General features: G+C 41.4%; 1 protein-coding gene across 1 annotated transcript in view; it reads left to right on the forward strand.

The window, feature by feature from the left end:
• Window positions 1-17,585, forward strand: part of TRIM44 (tripartite motif containing 44) — a 174,642-nt gene that overhangs the window by 16,804 nt on the left and 140,253 nt on the right. Inside the window, exon 2 of the mRNA XM_012552572.2 lies at window positions 6,262-6,339. Within this exon, the coding sequence (XP_012408026.1) occupies window positions 6,262-6,339 (78 nt within the window). The remainder of the gene's footprint in view (window positions 1-6,261; window positions 6,340-17,585) is intronic.

The following is a 17,585-nucleotide window of genomic DNA, read 5'->3' on the forward strand; positions in this document are numbered from 1 at the left end:
GTTGACTTAGGTGGCTTCTGAAGTCCCTTCTAACTGTAGACCAAATTATTATCTCTTTGAATCTCACTTTCCTTAACTGTAAAATGAGAAGATTGCACTCCATGGCCTTTGAGGTCCCAATGATTCTCTGATTCAATGAACACTGGATCTTCATAGAATCAAGATGGCAGATGACCCAGGGGGCAGAGAGGAAGTTCATGATTGGTATGGTCAACTGAAAACAAAAAGGGGTATTGATGAGTTACTCCAGGATTTAATAGGACAGAAACAGAGGTGGGTCCAGAAAGAGAGCTGATGAATTCTTATTGCATACTTTTAAATTTTTCTTTATGTTTCTTGTTTTTTTTTGGGGGGGAAGGGGCAACATACCCAATATGGACATTTATTTTTCATGATTTCACATAACTGATATTATTTTTTGCATTCTTAAGGGGTGGGGGAAGAGAAGGACAAAAAAATTGAAAATGCAATTTTAAAGTTAAAAATAAATTTGATTTAAAATTAATAATTTTATTTAATTAAAAATAAAATTTTAGAAAGAAAATAATATAGACAGAGGTGGGTTGGTCAAGTGGCAAGAATGAGATATGATACTATCTTATATTTCTATAGCATTTTAAGGTTTGAAAAGATTGTTCATTTTAAAGAACCTGTGATTGGAGGAGCTGAAACACTGTTATCCCTATTGACCCCAAAGAAGAGATGTGAGAAAACACTTCCCCACTCCCTTTGTAGAGATAGGGGAGCAAGAGTGTGGAACACAGCCTATAAGCTCACACTTTTTTGGTGGCAGATTTTGTAGGAGTAGGAGTTTCCCCTCCCACCCTTCCTTGTATTATTTGTTATTATAAAGCAGAGTTCTCCCCTAATACAGGGGAAGGACACATCAGAAGCTATTATTAACAAAAAACCATAAGGAAATCAAATTGAATTTATGCTACCGATATTCCATGAGTGATGGATGGAAGCCCTCGTTGCTTATTTTTTGAGAAGTCCAAACCCTGTTCCATTTTATTCTGGGAGTATATTTCCCTAGGAGTGATGGATGCTGATTCTTTGTGTGTGTGTGTGTGTGTGTGTGTGTGTGAGAGAGAGAGAGAGAGAGAGAGAGAGAGAGAGAGAGAGAGAGAGAGAGAGAGAGAATCCATGACTGTTCTCTGGGAGGAGCCGGAGGAACTCAGGGTCCCTTCTCTCTCAGTGGGAGCAGAATTGGCAGAAAGACCCCCCCAGTCCCCTTGCCGGCACTCCCTAGGATTCTCATTTTTCTTCTTCTTGGGGCTTGCAGGGTACAGTCTGGCACATTGCAGTTCCTCACTCCAGAGAAATGAGAGGGGCTGAGGGGAGGCAATAATAATAATAATAACAGAATGGCCTTATGCTGTAGGGTGGAAACTATGCCCTAGCAGCTGGAAGGTGGAGGGGTGGGGAGGATGGAGAGAGCTTTCTGGGGACAAGTGACCTGGTTGCTCAGCCAATGGAAGGAGGACTGGAGGGGTGACATCATCAGCCAAGCTCATTGTCTGCTCCTCTCTGGGAATCGGGACCCTGAGTCTGGCAGCTTAACCCTTTCCTCATTGCCTCAGGGCTTAGCAGCCTGCAAGGGCCTTCCATTCCTAGCTTCTACAAGTGAAGCATCTGATTAGCCGCTTTGGCTAAAGTTGCCACCCAATTTCTGTCCCCCAGCTAAGTAGAATAGGATAATAGATAGATAATTATTATATAGATTTATGCAAATTATTCATGAAATATGAATTAACCGAATGTAAGCTCAAGAATCCCTGCTATTTATTTAATCTGTATATAGCATACAGTAAGCACTTAATAAATGCTTATTAACGGTATTTCTTACAATAAATCTTACTCATCAACTAGCTTTCATTATGCACCTACTCTATGCCAGGTACCGAGCATTCAAAGACAGAGTGCAGTGAAAAGAGCACCGCCTTATGGAGTCAGGAGACCTGAATTCAAATCCTGCCTCTCACACTTATTACTTGTATGACATACAGGTCAGGCTCCTCAAGCTCTTTGATTCTCTGTTTCCTCATCTGTAAAAATGAGGACATTAGATTAGATGGCTCCTGATTCTAGCTCTAGTGTTATGATGCTTTCACGAACTCAAACAGTCCCTGCCCTCAAGAAGCCTACATCCATGTCATATAAATGCATGAGAACAGAAAAGGTGAATTTTAAAGGAGAGGAAATAATAGTTGGACAATCAATCAATCAATCAATATGTATTTATTAAGTACCTATGAGTCAGACACTACCCTTAAGCATTTATTAGATGCTTACTATATGTCTGCCACTGTCTATAAGCATTTATTAAGTGCCTACTATGTGCCAACCTCTGTCCATAAAGACTTATTAAGTGGGCTGATTGTTGTTCATAAGGATTTATTAATTGCCTGCTGTGGACCAGGATCAAAAGGCAGCACATTGAAGAGGTAACCTTGCTATAGTATCCCCAGGTTAATAGGATCAAAAGGACTTTAGATATCATTTAGTGTGAGAACTTCATTTTGTAGACAAAGAAACTGAATCTCCAGAGAGGGAGAGACATATCCACATGTGGAGAGAGATCAATCTTTTGTTTTATGCATCACTTTTATTTCTAAATTTATCCATCCCTCCTGTGACAAATTTCACCAGCTAGGAAGATCTCTCTAGCAATGCGGAGAGTTGTCTAGAGTATAAGAGTTAAGTGGTTTATCCAGGATTATACAGGACTTGAACCCGCCTCACCCTGCCTTTGAGCCTAAGTTGCTTTGCTATTTGGACTTCCTAAAAAGGAAGAAAAAAGGGAGGCAGGAAGGAGAAAAGAAGAAAGGAAAGAAGGAAGGAAGAAAGTAAAGGAGAAAGGGAGAGAGAGAGGAAGGGAAGGAGGAAGAAAGGAAGGAAAGAAGGAAGGAAGAAAGGAAGAAAGGAAGGAAGGAAGGAAGGAAGGAAGGAAGGAAGGAAGGAAGGAAGGAAGGAGGGAAGGAGGGAAGGAAGGAAGGAGGGAAGGAAGGAAGGAGGGAAAGAGGGAGGGATAGAGGGAGGGAAAGAGGGAGGGATAGAGGGAAAGAGGGAGGGAGGGAGGGAGGGAAAGGAGAAAGGGAGAGAAAGAAGGAATGAGGGAAGGAAGTAATGGAGGGAGGGAAAAAGGGAGGAAGGGAAGGAAGGAAAGAAGGAAGAGGAAGAGACAAAGGAAGGAAGAAAGAGAAAGGAAGAGAAGACAGACAGACACACACAGGGAGAGAGAGAGAGAGAGAGAGAGAGAGAGAGAAGCAGTAAAACTAGCCAACATATCATCTATGGAGTTTGACTATGTCTAAAATATCCCACACCAATAGTCTCCAACTCTGACAAAAAACGATGTTGGGTATGTCTTCTCAAGAGGATAAGGAAATTTCAGTCCTCCATTAGACTGTGAAGCTGCTGCCTTCTTGTAAGAGCATCTGTTATTTAGGAAGAACCACATTGTGATTCAAGGTCCAGAGAGCCCCTTTTCTGACCCCAGCTGCCTTGGGGTTCAGAGATGGTCTCTGTGCCAATCATCAGTTCTACTTGTACCACAGAAGACTTAAGAGGCAATTGATCCATTTGGTGGATAACATCATTTAGCTTGTGGTATAAAACATCTGTTGCTTCTGTTGGGACATAGAGACATTGCACAGGTTCCAGTTCAGCAATCGAGGTAATGCTACTTGGTTTTGGAATCAAAGATTTCACTGATAAATATGTTCAGATGCAGCTGTATTTAGAGCTGGCTTAGTAACTCAGCACTTTTGCGTTTACTGCCCTCGGGAGCCACGGAAGGTTTTATGAGTAGGGGAGACACGTGGTGAAATCTGTGCTCTACAAACTTGATTTTGATAGACATTGGGGATGTGACATGGCAGGAGCAGAGGGATCCCTTAGAAAATTTGTAGAGGATCTGGGGGAGGGGTCATGAAAGCATCGCTGGATTGATGGATGGGTGAGTTGGAAGGAAATGGCACACTTTGAGAAACATGGAGGGAGAACCTATGAGACCTGAAAGGGGATCGGAAGGGGAAGAGACAAAAGTCACTTAAACCTGGGTATCTGGGAGAATAGTGAAATTATCAACAGAAACAGGAGGAACAATTTTAGAGAGACAGGGCTGGATTCAGTTTTCATTTATCTAATAAATAGAAATGGAAGGTATGATCTAATGAGTGAGGAAATTCCCTCCATTAATGTCATTTGTCTTAGAGAGTTTCAGAAAGCACCGACATGTTATGTTACTCCCAAGGTCACATAGCCAGTATGTATCGAGAGGAGACTCATACCCGGGTCTTCTTGGCTCTGGGTCTGGCTCTACACCCCCTTAAGGAGAGCCGAGTCTGCCGAGATACACTAGCTAGGAATAATGGGTATAAAGTGCTTTGCCAGCCTTAAAGAGCTTTAAAAATGAGAGTCATCATTTAAAAAAAAAACACTGTGCAAGTAATTTTTAAATGTTGTTGGAATAAATGGAAGTCATTATTATCTTCTTTTGCAAAATAGTTTTTAAATGTTAGTGGGATAAATGGTAATCATCATTATTTTTATTTTGCACAGGTAAATTTTAAATGCTGGTGTAGCTATATAGTGGGAAGCCAGAGATGAAAGACTGAAGTTCGGGGAAGAGATTAGGGCTAGAAATAGAAATCTGAGTGATCTGTAATGATAATAATAATAATAACTAGTAATTAAAAAGAGCTTTGCAAAATACCCTACCTAGAGTAGCAATTTACAAAACTCTTCATGATACACATAGGATCTCTATAAAACACATGTAGGATCTCATTTGATCCAAATATCAATCCTGTGAAGGAGGTGCTATTATTTCTCCCATTTTGCAGATGAGAAAACTGAGGTACAGAGTTAAGTGACCTTCCCACAGCCATATACTCTGGAATAGTGATCACCAATGCTACAGGATTGAAGAGACCCATTATGGAAAGAGAAGACAGGGAAGGTAGAACCTTTGAAGATAGACACCCTTAGGAGATAGGAGAACAATGGCGATCCAGCAAAAAGGGCTGAGAATGAACAGTCAGGCCGGCAGGGAGGAAGGTGCCAGGACAAAGTTTCAGATGTTCCAGAAAGGGTAGGGAAGATGAAGACCCAGAAAAGGTCATTCGTTGGATTTTGCAAGTAAATAGACACACATGGCCTTGGGAGAGAGAAGTTTCAATAGAATGCTGGGCTCAGAAGCTGTACCACAGCCGCCCTTCTCCGACACAGTGGATGGTGTGGGGTTTTCTCAGAGCGTGATTTGGGGTGACAGCAAGGAGAATGAGGGGGGGTGGAAAGGGAAAATGAGTACTCTGAATGGGTTGGAGAAAGGACCTGCTTCCCTAGGCTGGAGAGAAGGAAGGAAAGACTCATAACCTCCCCAGGAATTACCCAGAAATCAGGAGAAACATGTTAACCTTGGCTTTGCCACCAAATAAACCGTATGACCTTGGCTCTCGGTTTTCAGTTCTGTATGAGATAAACTAAAGGGTCCTGTGGTCAGAGGAGTTAGGTTCAAATTCTGCCTCTGATGCTTTCTATCTTTGTGACCTTCACCTCCCTAGGTTTCCTCAGTTTCTTCATCTGTATAAAAATGATTGGGGGGGAAGAAGGAAGGAAGGAAGGATGGAAAGAGGGAAGGAAGAAAGGAAGAAAGAAGGGAAGGAAGGGAGGGAGGGAGGGAGGGAGGGAGGGAGGGAAGAAGAGAGGGAAGGATGGAGGGAGGAATGGAGGAAGGAAGGAAAAACTAGATGACCTGGGAGGGAGTGTCCCCTTATCTCTAAGTCTCTGGCTCTTTGGGGCTTCTCCTTGACCCACTTCCTGGTCCCCTCCACCCTTAACCCTTCCACCCTGACAGTGCATCTTCTTGGATATGGTACATTGTGCTTGGGAATTCTACAGCATGGTTCTGAATCATGATGAGCAGATCAGAGGCTGCCCTCCTGCCCCTCACCCCTGCCTCGGGCCTCCTGCCTGGGCCTCCTTCTGGAAGCCCATGAGCCCGCCTGTCCAAGTGCATCCGCTTTCACCCCCACAGATATCCCAGGTCACTAGGCAATGTCTGTTCTGGCAGAGAAGTGGGGGGGAGGGCAGAGCTGCCAGCCCTGGCCGCCCGGGGCTCCCGGCTACTGGAGAGAAATAGAAATAGCCTTCTCTCTCCTTTGTCACCCCCTCACATGCTGATGGTGCTCACGCCACATAGTAGCCTCCACGTCGCTGCCCAGTGACCCTTCGCGCCTTCTTTTTTTCTTCTAGAATAGAGAACCGGTGGATCTGAAGGTGGCCATGTTAGAGATGGTGGAGAGGCTGAAATTCAAGTGCGGGGACCCCAGAGTGAGTATTTTTGGGGGACTGATGGGGGGCTGGAACTCTGGCGAGTTTCCCATTCTCCTTGAGCCAAGTACAGGCTATTGCTAATGACAGCCAGCTGATCATTGCATTAAGATCTAATTAAGCCTGCCTGTCAAACACAGAGCAGGGTCTCTACCATGCTTAGAGATAAAGTCATTTATTTTCTCCCCGTTTTCCATTTATGACTTCCAACACATAATCATTCATTGTTGTCCCTAAGTATAGACAAGAGTATTTTAAATCTCCTTCTGCTGTGTCTTTGAAGCTGATGTCTTCAGTGACCATTCAGTTCAGCAAAAATAAATAAATGTAAATGGACACACAAATATATACACAGAAGTATACGTACATGAATTCATGTGTACCCATAAATGTATGTATATCTGCAATTAACACAGATAAGCATAAGCCTGTATAAATCAAATGTAGACATTCACATATATCTGTTTTTGTACTTGTGTGCACAAATGCGTATTTGAATAGATGTATATCTATAGACATGAATATATATGCATTAAAATGTATATGTATATTTTCCTGAATTTAATGTTTGTTAAATACATAAACATGTATATATAAAATATGATATATTAATGTACACATACATATATAGACACATGTATGTATGTGTGCATGTGACTCTAGTTGTATGAATATAAATGTGCACATATGTGTGTATTGGGAGGGAGAGAGGGAGGAAGGAAGGAAGGAAGGAAGGAAGGAAGGAGGGAAGGAAGGGAAGGAAGGGTTTACTGGGTTTAATGCCCATCAAAGACATAATACAGATGTTTATAATAGAAAAAGAATCAAGCATGTATATGTAAATATATATATTATAAGTGTATATATATATATAATCTGCATATACAACATGCAAAATACATGTGCACATATACCTATTGTGTAATATATATTAGATACTAAATTAGTGATTTTTCACGCACACACACACACACACACACACATTAGACATGAATCAGCCTAATGTCTCAGGCTGGCCAGGAATCCAGCCTCATCCAGTTGGTGCGCACGGGGAGAAGCTTTCTCTATTTACAAGGAACCAGCTGCCTCCAAGAATGCTTTTGTCCCCATGACCCAGAGTCTGGCGAGGGGAAAACGTTAAGCCTCCAGAACGGTTTTTTGCAAGATATTGGGGGATGGAAGTTTGATATTCTGGGATGGCATGCCAGAGTGGGGGCAGACTAGGGAGCAGAACATGCTGCGGGGATTAGGAGTAACCCTGCCCTTTTCTGACCCAGACATTCATTAGGGTCTGCCAGGTGTTTGTGTCAGCTGTCTGTGCCGGGGAGCCGGTGTCTCGGAATTAAATAGAAAAAGAACCCGGATTTGGGGGCATTGGGGTAAAACCCAAGAATCCAATTCCATTTTGTCAAATGATTAAGTTCAATTCAAATTAACTCAGCTCAAGTTATTCTGATCCAATAAGTCTTTATTCTTTTTTTTTTCTGCTGAATGTAAGCTCCTCAGATTTAGGGGCTATTCTCATACCCCTTCTACTTAGTACAGTGCCTGGCACATAGTAGGTCCTTAATAAATGTTTGTTGATTGATTCATGCTAGGCAAAGAAAACATGAAAAAATAGCTCCTGCCTGGATAGAAAAGATGTATCTCCTACTGAGGCTATACATCATTTGGAAGGGTAAATAAATATATACAAGTATGATTTGGGGGGAATGAGAACACAGACAGACAAAGAAGGGGGAGGGGAAGGGCCGTATATCATTTTCTTTGTATTTATAAGAATGTTTTTGTCCACATGACCCAGAATGTAATGAAGGGAGAAAGGTTTGGTGATGAACCTGAAAGTCTCCTTATCTTCCTATTATTCATTTATTTAGTTCTTTTCATTTTTTTATTTTTAAATTTGTTTTTAATAAATTTCAATTAATTAATATATTTATCATAATAATATCATTTGGATGTTAAATATATATTTATATAAATTAACGTAAATATGTAAATAAAATAAATACAAAAATGAATACATTTTAGTAAAAAATTATTTTTTCTTTCCACTCAGGCAGTAAAATAGTGCAGCGGTTAAAATACCAAGCTTGGCTGTGTGACTGAACAAATCACTTAACTACTGTCTGCCTCAGTTTCCTCATCTGTAAGATGGGATGATAATAATGCCTATCTCCCAGAGTTGTTGTGAGGATCAAATGAGCTCATTGTAAAGTAGTTTGTGAATCTTAAATCTCCATATAAATATTATCATATGCCCCTGAGGTTCAGTGATCGTAGGCAATACCAATAAACTTTGGATTGAAAACACCATCGGCACCCAGAAAAAGAACTGTGGAGATTGAATGCAAATTGACACATGCTATGTTCATTTCTTTTATCTGTGTTTTTTTTTTCCTTTTCCATGGTTTTCCCATTTTGTTCTGATTTTTCTTTCCCAACATGATTCATAAAGCAATGTGTAGTAAATAAAATAAAATATAAAAAATATTAGCCACTGAGGCAGAGAAGTCTGGAGGGAGTGAATCACAGAGCAGATATACATGTGTATTCTGTTTCCCTATCCAATACTCCCTACTAATTAGGCGGAGATTCAAATATCATCAAGATTCTTACAAAGTAGCCCTAGACATTAATGATGATAATAATAACTCCCATCCATAGACTGACTCAAGATTACAAATTGTTTTCCTCCACTCAACCCCTTCCAGGTGGGTCCCATTTTCCTATGTTTTACACATAAGGAAATCAAAACTTTCCCTGAGGGTTGAGCAGTTGATCAGTCAGAGGAACAGAATTTGAACCCGGGTCTTTTAAGGCTTTTCTTAGAACCACCCCCATTGCCTGGAGTTAATTAAAGAAGGATTCCCTTGGGTCCAAAAGTCTGTGGGTCTCAGGCTCAGCTACATCCTAATCACCATCACCAGCATGGTCTCAGTAATAGTCATCATAAGTCACATTGCTATTGCTCTTCGAGTTGTACCGGGCTTTCCTTACATGATTTCATTTAATTCTGAGGGCCGCCCTCACAGGTCGGTAATAATCATAATAGCTCACATTTATACACCGTGATACGGTTTATAGAGTGCTCTCCCTGTAACAGCCTTGTTCGGTAGGGAGGACAAGGGTTATTATCTCTATTTTCTGGCTGAGGGAACTGAGCCCTGGAGAGCTCAAGACATTTACTCAAGGTCGCACAAGTCATAGTCGGGACTTGAACCCAACACTTAGCACAAGTGCTCAGTGCAGGATGGGCTCTTGATAAAGGCTTGGTGACTGATGGAACCCAGGTTCCTTCTAGCATGTTTTTGCTAGCACACCATGATTTCCTCGTAAAAGCAACAAGATGGGGACCAGCCTATTTAAATCAACCAGCTTTTATTAAGCACCTATTATATCCAAAGCACTGTGCTTGGTGCATAATGGTCTCTATCCTACAGGGCCATAGTGATCTGACTTTTGGGAAGTCTGGTGAAAATGAATGTTTTGGGGTTTCTAATTTAAAATAAATACAGAATTTATATGGAGATTTGACCTTTGTAATATGCTCCTCACAGCAACCCTAGGAGGTAAGATCCTATAAATATTCCTATTTAATAGATCAGTAAACTAAGATTAAGTGACTTGCTTGAGCTCACAGAGTAGGCAGGTATCGAAGGCTGGGCTTCCTGATTCTAGGTCTAGCCCTCTACCTTCTGGGCTACCCAGCTGCCTTTTCTGCCTTGAGTATGTGACATGGATGGGGAGAAAGCGGTCAAGGCTGTCTGTCACTTTCCCTAAGGGGTAGGATTTCTCTCTTCACATTGATAGCATCCTCCTGTCTTCATACTTTTGTTTTAGGCGACATTGCCAAGTAGCATCTGAATTGGTCTAACTCCTCCAAGCTGTGGACTGAGTCACTGAACATGAAACAAAGGGAATATAGGGAAGTACAGGGGGTCAAGAAGACATTTACTAGCTCTGTGAAACTAGACAAGCCATTAAACTTTTGCCTCAGTTTTCTTATCTGTAAAATAATAATAAATATAATATATCATAAATAGACATATTTACATGTCTATTTATATAAATAAATAGATTTTATATATAAGTATAATATATTATAAAATAAATATAATAATAAGCAGATTATTAAAAATAAAATAATAATAGTACTGATCTTCAGATGCTTCTGGGAGAATCAAATGAAATAATAATTGTATTTAGCATGTGTTTGGCACATAGTAGGTCCTACATAAAGTTTTATTCCCTCCCTTATCCAACCTTATTATGTTCTAAGATAGGGATTCTGGAACTTTTTTGTGTCCTGCACCCCTTTGACAGACTGGTGAAGTCAGTGAACTGGTCTTCAAAACTGCATTATGAAACGCATCATAAAATGTATCAGACAACAAAAGGAAACCAATCAGATTGAAATAAAGATGTAATTGCTATTTTTCCCCAGCCAAGTACATGAACACTCAGGATCCTAAATTAGAAAGCTCTCCTTGTTCCAGAGACAGGATGCCAAAAATGACCAGAACTAAGCACTCAGATTTAGGAAGAGCTGGATTAACCACCTTTGTGATGCCCAGGACAAGTGATTCAGTCGCTCAGCTTCCATTGTCTGGTTTGTAAAATGGGGCAATTCAGGGCACCTCCACAGCATTGTGAAGCCACAATGCCTCCAAAGCATTGTGAAATCATGCATTCCTTCTCAGCCTCCATTATCTCATCTGTAATAATGGAGTTCTTCATAGGATCTCCCTCCCAGGAGGGTGGTGAGACCAAATACTGAAGTCTAGATCAAGTTTAAAGTATTTAAGAATAACTTAATCCACATTTATTTGAAAGTTTCTGGAGCTACCTACATACTCAATTTTCTTGCTATGGATTTTGCAAGTACAGATAGTAATAATCCAAATAGTTAGGGTACTTTAAGGTTGATAAAGGGGTCTCCCTCCTGCAACAATCCTTCGTGGCAAGTTTTTAAGCCCATTTCCCAAAGGAAGAAACTAAGATTCATAGGAAGGAAAATAGCTTCCAAGGCCCCCTAGCTAGTATATAGTGATCTGGGATAGGAGCCCTGACTCTGGGCTTTTAAGCTCAGGACTTTTTTCCCATCCTTCCTGGTCAGGACTCCTGGGTTTATAAAATTGGACTCAAGTTCAATGCTCTTGTCACTTCCTGGTTCCACCGGCTCTCTCACACTCATTTCTGCTGGAGAAAGCTGGGGGAACATCACCTGTCTGTATTTTTATTTTTTTAGGCCCTTTATTGCCGGTCTTGTGCCGCTTGTTGGTAGCACTGCCAGCTCTGCTGAGTAGGGAAGGAGGTGTGAAGACAGAGTATTTTAAATCCACCTTTCCTCAGCAGAGACATTTGGGGCAGCCTCATTTCTCTAAGATTGAATCAATCCTTTTCCCAGGAGGCCCTAGTTTCCCTCCTGCCCTACAGCTTAACAAGACACAGCAAGGCCTGAGGGAAGGTCCCTGGACAGGTAGACCCTTTGTGGGGGGCAAAGATAGCTCCAGAACCCACATCTCTTGGGAGGCAAGTCAGGGACCCCCTCTCTGGGATTTGCTCCTGTGTAAAGTGCCCCTCTCTGCAGAACATCAGTTCCCTCGGAATAAAGATTGTTTCGTTCTTGGTACCCAGGACCTAGCAAAGTCCTGGCACATGGTGGGTACTCAATAAGTACCCACTTGTGTTAATAATTAATAATATTATTTATTAATTATTTATTTGTAATAATTAATAATCAATATTATATATTAATGTTAATAATATTTTACTAATTGGACAAGAAAGATTGGATGGCCTCGAATATCTCTGACACCTTCTACTTCCATGTTCCCTCCTCCCTTTAAGTCAGTTTGTGGGAAAGGGCAGTCTTCATTTTTTGGTACTGTATCATTTTTTTTCACGTGTCTGACTTATCCAGAGGCAGCCATCGAGTCATGGAGGGATGAATACTCTGCTGTCTCCCTTTTGCTTCTCCTGAAACCTCCTGAAGCATCACCAGGCTTGATTAGTCCAGACATTTGAGTCCCAATGGGAACCCACTTCACTTTTACCTTTGAGCTAAGCAGACAGGAGATGCAAATGACTCATTTTTGCCGAATACAGTTTTTAGACCCACGTTTCCTTGCCAGTTTGGATGATTTTTTTTTTTTTTTGGAATTCTCTTCCTGCAAAAGGTCCAGGGAACCAGTTAGGTAGGATATGCAGTATGTCCTGGCTTAAAGAAAATGAAATCCTTGAAAGTGCAAAAAAATGGGGTTAGGGTAGAGAGTAGGGAGGGAAGCTAGGGATCTGGGGTGGGATAACTTTTTTATACCAAAGGAGCCTTGGCTTTGATTATCTTTGATGAACAAAAAAAGAACAGAGTTCCTTGGGCGTCAGATTTAGAGACCTTTGGATCCAACTCCCTTATTTTACTTTTGAGGTGACTGAGGTCCAGAGAAGTGATTCACTTCTGCTACTGTCAGAAGCAAGATTTGAACAGCCTTCTAGATTTCCAAGTTCAACACTCTTAACTTTATTCAAATAGCAAATACCTATAACTTTTATGTTACAAATGATAAAAAGTATCTTTGTATCCCCAGTGTCTTTGTCTATGTAACTTTGTAAAATTTTCTGTGTAACTTTTCAGAAAGACCCTTGGCAACATCTAAGTCAGAGGATCGGGATCTGGATTGTATTAGCCACATGATCTTTAAAGATTGATTGATTTATTTATTCTCTTCTGTGCTCAGTGAGGTTGGGCTAGACTATCTCTAAAGGCAATTCATGGAAAGGCAATTTCTATGGAAAGAGACCTTGTTTATGTAACTTGAATTCATAGGGACAGATGTTAGAGGTTGTCTATCTATCGTCCCCTCCCAGACACACCTTGTACAGATAAGAAAAATTAGGTTGGGCAGCTAAATGGCACTGGGATAGAGCACTGACCCTGAAGTCAGGAGGATCCGAGTTCTACTGTGTCCTGAGACACTTAACACTTACTAATTGTGTGACTCTAAGTAGGTCTCTTAACTGCAACTGCCACATCCCCCTCAAAAAATAGGTTTAGAAAAGTTGACTTACTCAAGATCATGCAGTCTAATAAATTCACAAATCCACAACCTCTAATTCCAAGTATTTCTACTGTCGCATTCTTGGTGCCTCTGGTTCTCCTACTTGTGAGATCTTGGATGAGTCAATAAGTAGTCTCAATTTCTTCAACTGTAAAACAAGCATAATATTTGTTGTAACCTGCCTTAGAGGACTTTATGGAGAAAAGTATCTTGTAAACCATCATGTTGGGCTGAATGATTTTTTTCAGCTATAATGGCCATGATGAGTCAACAGTGTTTCAAAATGGAAAATGTACTGACTCTGGAGTTTGAGATCTTAAGTGCAAATCTTGCCTTGGTTCTCTCCTGCCTGTCTAATTTTGGGCAATTAGCCATTGATAAGGATTGAATGAGCACTTTAAAGTTTGTATTAAGCACTTTGTAAAGTGTTCAGAGATTCTTATTTAATGCTCTTGCTGAGAGCTAGGATACAGAGAAGGGTGGTAGAAGGCTGTCACTTATCCTGAAAGAGAACACTGTGTAATAGGAGAGATAATATGCAAACCCCTTGTTCATATTTATTTATTTGTTTGTTTGTTTATCTATGGATAAATGGGAGAGAATCCACAGAGGGAAGCCTCTTGTAAAAGGTGTGATTTGAGGTGAGAGGTAAAGGAAGCTGGGAGGTGAAGATGGGGAGGATTAAGGGGAGCATTCCATGCCCTAGGGACAGCCTGGGAAAAGGCCTTCAATTAGGGAGTCCCTTGTTTTAGGATCAACCAGGAGACCATTATTTCTGGATAGAGAGGGTGGAAGGAAGTAAAATTCAAAGAATGGAAAAGTAGCAAGGAAATCAGTTATGAAGCTTTGAATGCCAATAAGGAGCTTATATTTTGATGAATACATATACCAGTAGGTCTTGCCAATTACTCGCTCTGGAACCTTGATCACTCATCCTCTCCGACCTTGAGTTTCCACATCTGTGAAATGGGTTTGGATTAGGTAGCTTTGGAGGCTCCTTTTGGCTCCAGATCTAGAATTCATTGATAGAGGACTGGAATCAGATCTTTCTCTTCACATGCTGAACTAGTTTGATTGTACAAGTCAGTCCACATACATTTAAGTGTACTAAATACAAAGGACACCAAAAACAGGTCCTGCCCTCAAGAAACTTGTTCTAGAGGGAATATGCAAAAAGATAAAAATAGCTAGTTTGATTATGCAAATCAATCCAGAAACATTTAAGTGTATTAAACACAAAGGAAGCCAAAAACCAGTCCTGCCCTCCAGAAGCTTAATTCTAGAGGGACCATGCAAAAGATAAAAATAGCTGGGAATTAAAGACATAGACTGAGTAGATGGATGGCTATTTGAAGGGGAACTGAGGAGGATCCAGAAAGGTTTCCTTGAATGAGATGGGATTTAAACCAAATGAAGAAAAAAGCCAAGGAAAGTGATAAGATTTCTTTTCCCCAATAAGTCTCAATTTTCTTTATCTGTGTAATGGGATTCATAATTTCTGAATTATCCTAAGGCTCTTTCTACATTATCTCTAAAACCCAATTTAAAAAGACCTGACCTGATGATTATTCAAGGCAATAACAGAACAATAATAAAGGCTGAGCTGGCCAACCCAAGCCTGTATAAAAGAGTCAGAGTTCCTTTCTCTTAATTCCCAACCCTTATAGAGAGGTGGGTCTTACCAGAATACTAAACAAAATACTGCTTAACAACGTAAAATGAATTCAATAGAGCTCCGCGTTTCCTCTCGTTACTTATTTTATTATTTTTATTTAGCATTTATATAACATTTTATGATTGCAAAAGAGCATTACAATTACTTTTAATAGCTAATCTTTGAGGCATGGAACAGAGCCCAGGTCCTCTGCTCTCACTCAGGGCTAATCAGTCTCTTTTGTCAACTTCTAGATTTGGAATTTCACAAATTGGGGGGGAGGTGATTATAAAGGAAACCTTATTAGAATCCCCTTTGCCAGCATCCTGCTGTTTACTTAGCAGTTGGCTGTGGAACCCTTGGGGGACCCATGGTAACATCAAGCTGGGGTTTCTGTGTTAAAGGGAAGCAGAAATTTAAACCTTTTTGTCCTTGAACACCAGAAGAAATGAATCAACTCAGCACTGCCTAGAGCTATCTTGGGTGGGTCAAGAAAATAGCCAGTTCTCAGACTTTCATCCTGGTTCCCGAGAGATAGAAATCCAAGCAGTGAATATTTAACCATATTTCCGGAGAAGAGAGCACCAAACGAAGAAACTGAGTGAAAACTAGCCACGGGCTGGGTGCTACCCAGAAGCTCCAAGACAATCCAAGTCCTTAGAGACCATTCTAGTGGGGATGGAGAGAGGAGTCAGTATCTTTTCTTCCCTTCCTCTAAAATTCATCTCAGACATCAAGAGTCCCCGAGGGCTTGTCTGTCACCCACTAGAATGGTCGTCGAACCCAGGAAGTTGTACCTGCCCCCAAATTAATGACAAAAGCAGATTTTCTCAGCAGAAGGTTGGAGAGTAGTGGAGGTGGGTTTGTTTTGTTTTTGAAGTAGGCAGAATGTGGGTCTGGTCACCCATATTTATTTAAAACCCTTGAATCACTGGTGGAGCTAGAAGAGACCTCAGAATCCATCTGCTGCTACCTCCTCATTTTTCAGATAGGGAAATAGGCTCAGAAAGGGGAAGCAATGTGCTCAATGTCCCACAGTTTATTAGTGACAGAGTCCGGATTTAAACCGGGCTCCTTAACTCCAGCCTTGGAGAACTTCCCATTTTCCTGCTTCCTTAATATAAAAACAGTACATTGAGTATCTAGTATTGCCCTAAGCTCTTCGGAGACAAGGACCAGAATGAGACAATTCTATCTTCCCTTACAAAATGGAACCCGCTTATAGAGAGGACAGGTGCTAGATCATTTCCCAAACTTGGTCATTCTCTCTCTGTCTCTCTGTCTCTGTCTGTCTGTCTATCTCTGTCTCTGTCTGTCTCTCTCTCTCTCTCTCTCTCTCTCTCTCTCTCTCTCTCTCTTTGTGTGTGTGTGTTTGTGTTTTTGTCTGCCTCTCTCTGTTTCTGTCTCTATGCATCTCTCTCTCTCACACATACACAGTGCTCTCATGTAACCTCAGTAGATGAATCAGGGAATGGAAGAGACCTTTTTAGAGATATCTGATGGAATCCCCTTATTCTGTATATTAGCAGAGTCTCAGAAAGCTTAGGTGAGCCCCAAAGGAGCCCCCATTAGGAGGTCATGTTCAGTGCTGCATCTAAGGCAAGGTGGGACAATTGGGGCTCTGTCCCAGGTGCCAATACTTGGGGAGCACACATCTCCAGAATCTGCTTTTTGAAATCCCAGTGTTCATCACTGATCATCACAGGGGTGGTCAGAGGGAAGCTCCAAGAAAGATTTGGCCCTGAGGAGAATGGCAACTATCATTGGACTATCTCTATTGGGTTTTCTCTGTCTGGGAGATACCCAAATCACTTACATCTCCAAGACCCCCAGGGGTCTACATTGCCCTTTGGGAATAATTTCCCATTTCTATTCTGAATCTCTTCCCCTCCCTTCTTGCACCCCCATTTACGAAATTGTACTGGGTATCCTCAGGGGTTGTTATTTCCATTTTTTCTTTCTGTTCTTCAACTTCCCAAATGAAATCTCCCGGAACACTAAGAGTTAACCCTTGAACCCCGGCAAGGCTGGGACAGTATGACAGCTCCCGGGCTCCAATCATGCCTTTTTTCAGTGAGACTTCTGCCTAAGGAATCATTTTTTTTGACACTTTCCCTCAAGTGTCAATGGTGACTAGACTTCTCCCCGATTTCCTTTGGCACCCACAGATTAACTGTCAGGGATCCTAGCTCAGTCTCTGACAGGCCACAACTTCCTCATCTCCCATGGAAGTGTGGGAGTCTTTCCATGGGGCTCCCAGGGGCTGTAGCCTAAGGGGAGGATGTGAGGGGTAGCTTCCCCCGAGGCTCCCCTCATCCCCAGCTCAGGAGACATTCACAGGCTCTCTGAGAAAATAAACTCATGGTTATAAATAACCTTCTTCTGTATCTTGATCAATTAACACCTCCGAAGATAAGGGACGCTTCTAAGATTGCAGGTTTAAAAGGGGCATTGGAGCCCCCTGAGAGTGCTAATGACATCCAGAGGATTCGGGCGAGCCTGCAGCCCCCTTGCCCTGGAGCCACTGTTTA

The sequence above is a fragment of the Sarcophilus harrisii genome, chromosome 6 (genome assembly GCF_902635505.1).
Source record: "Sarcophilus harrisii chromosome 6, mSarHar1.11, whole genome shotgun sequence".
Lineage (NCBI taxonomy): Eukaryota > Metazoa > Chordata > Mammalia > Dasyuromorphia > Dasyuridae > Sarcophilus > Sarcophilus harrisii.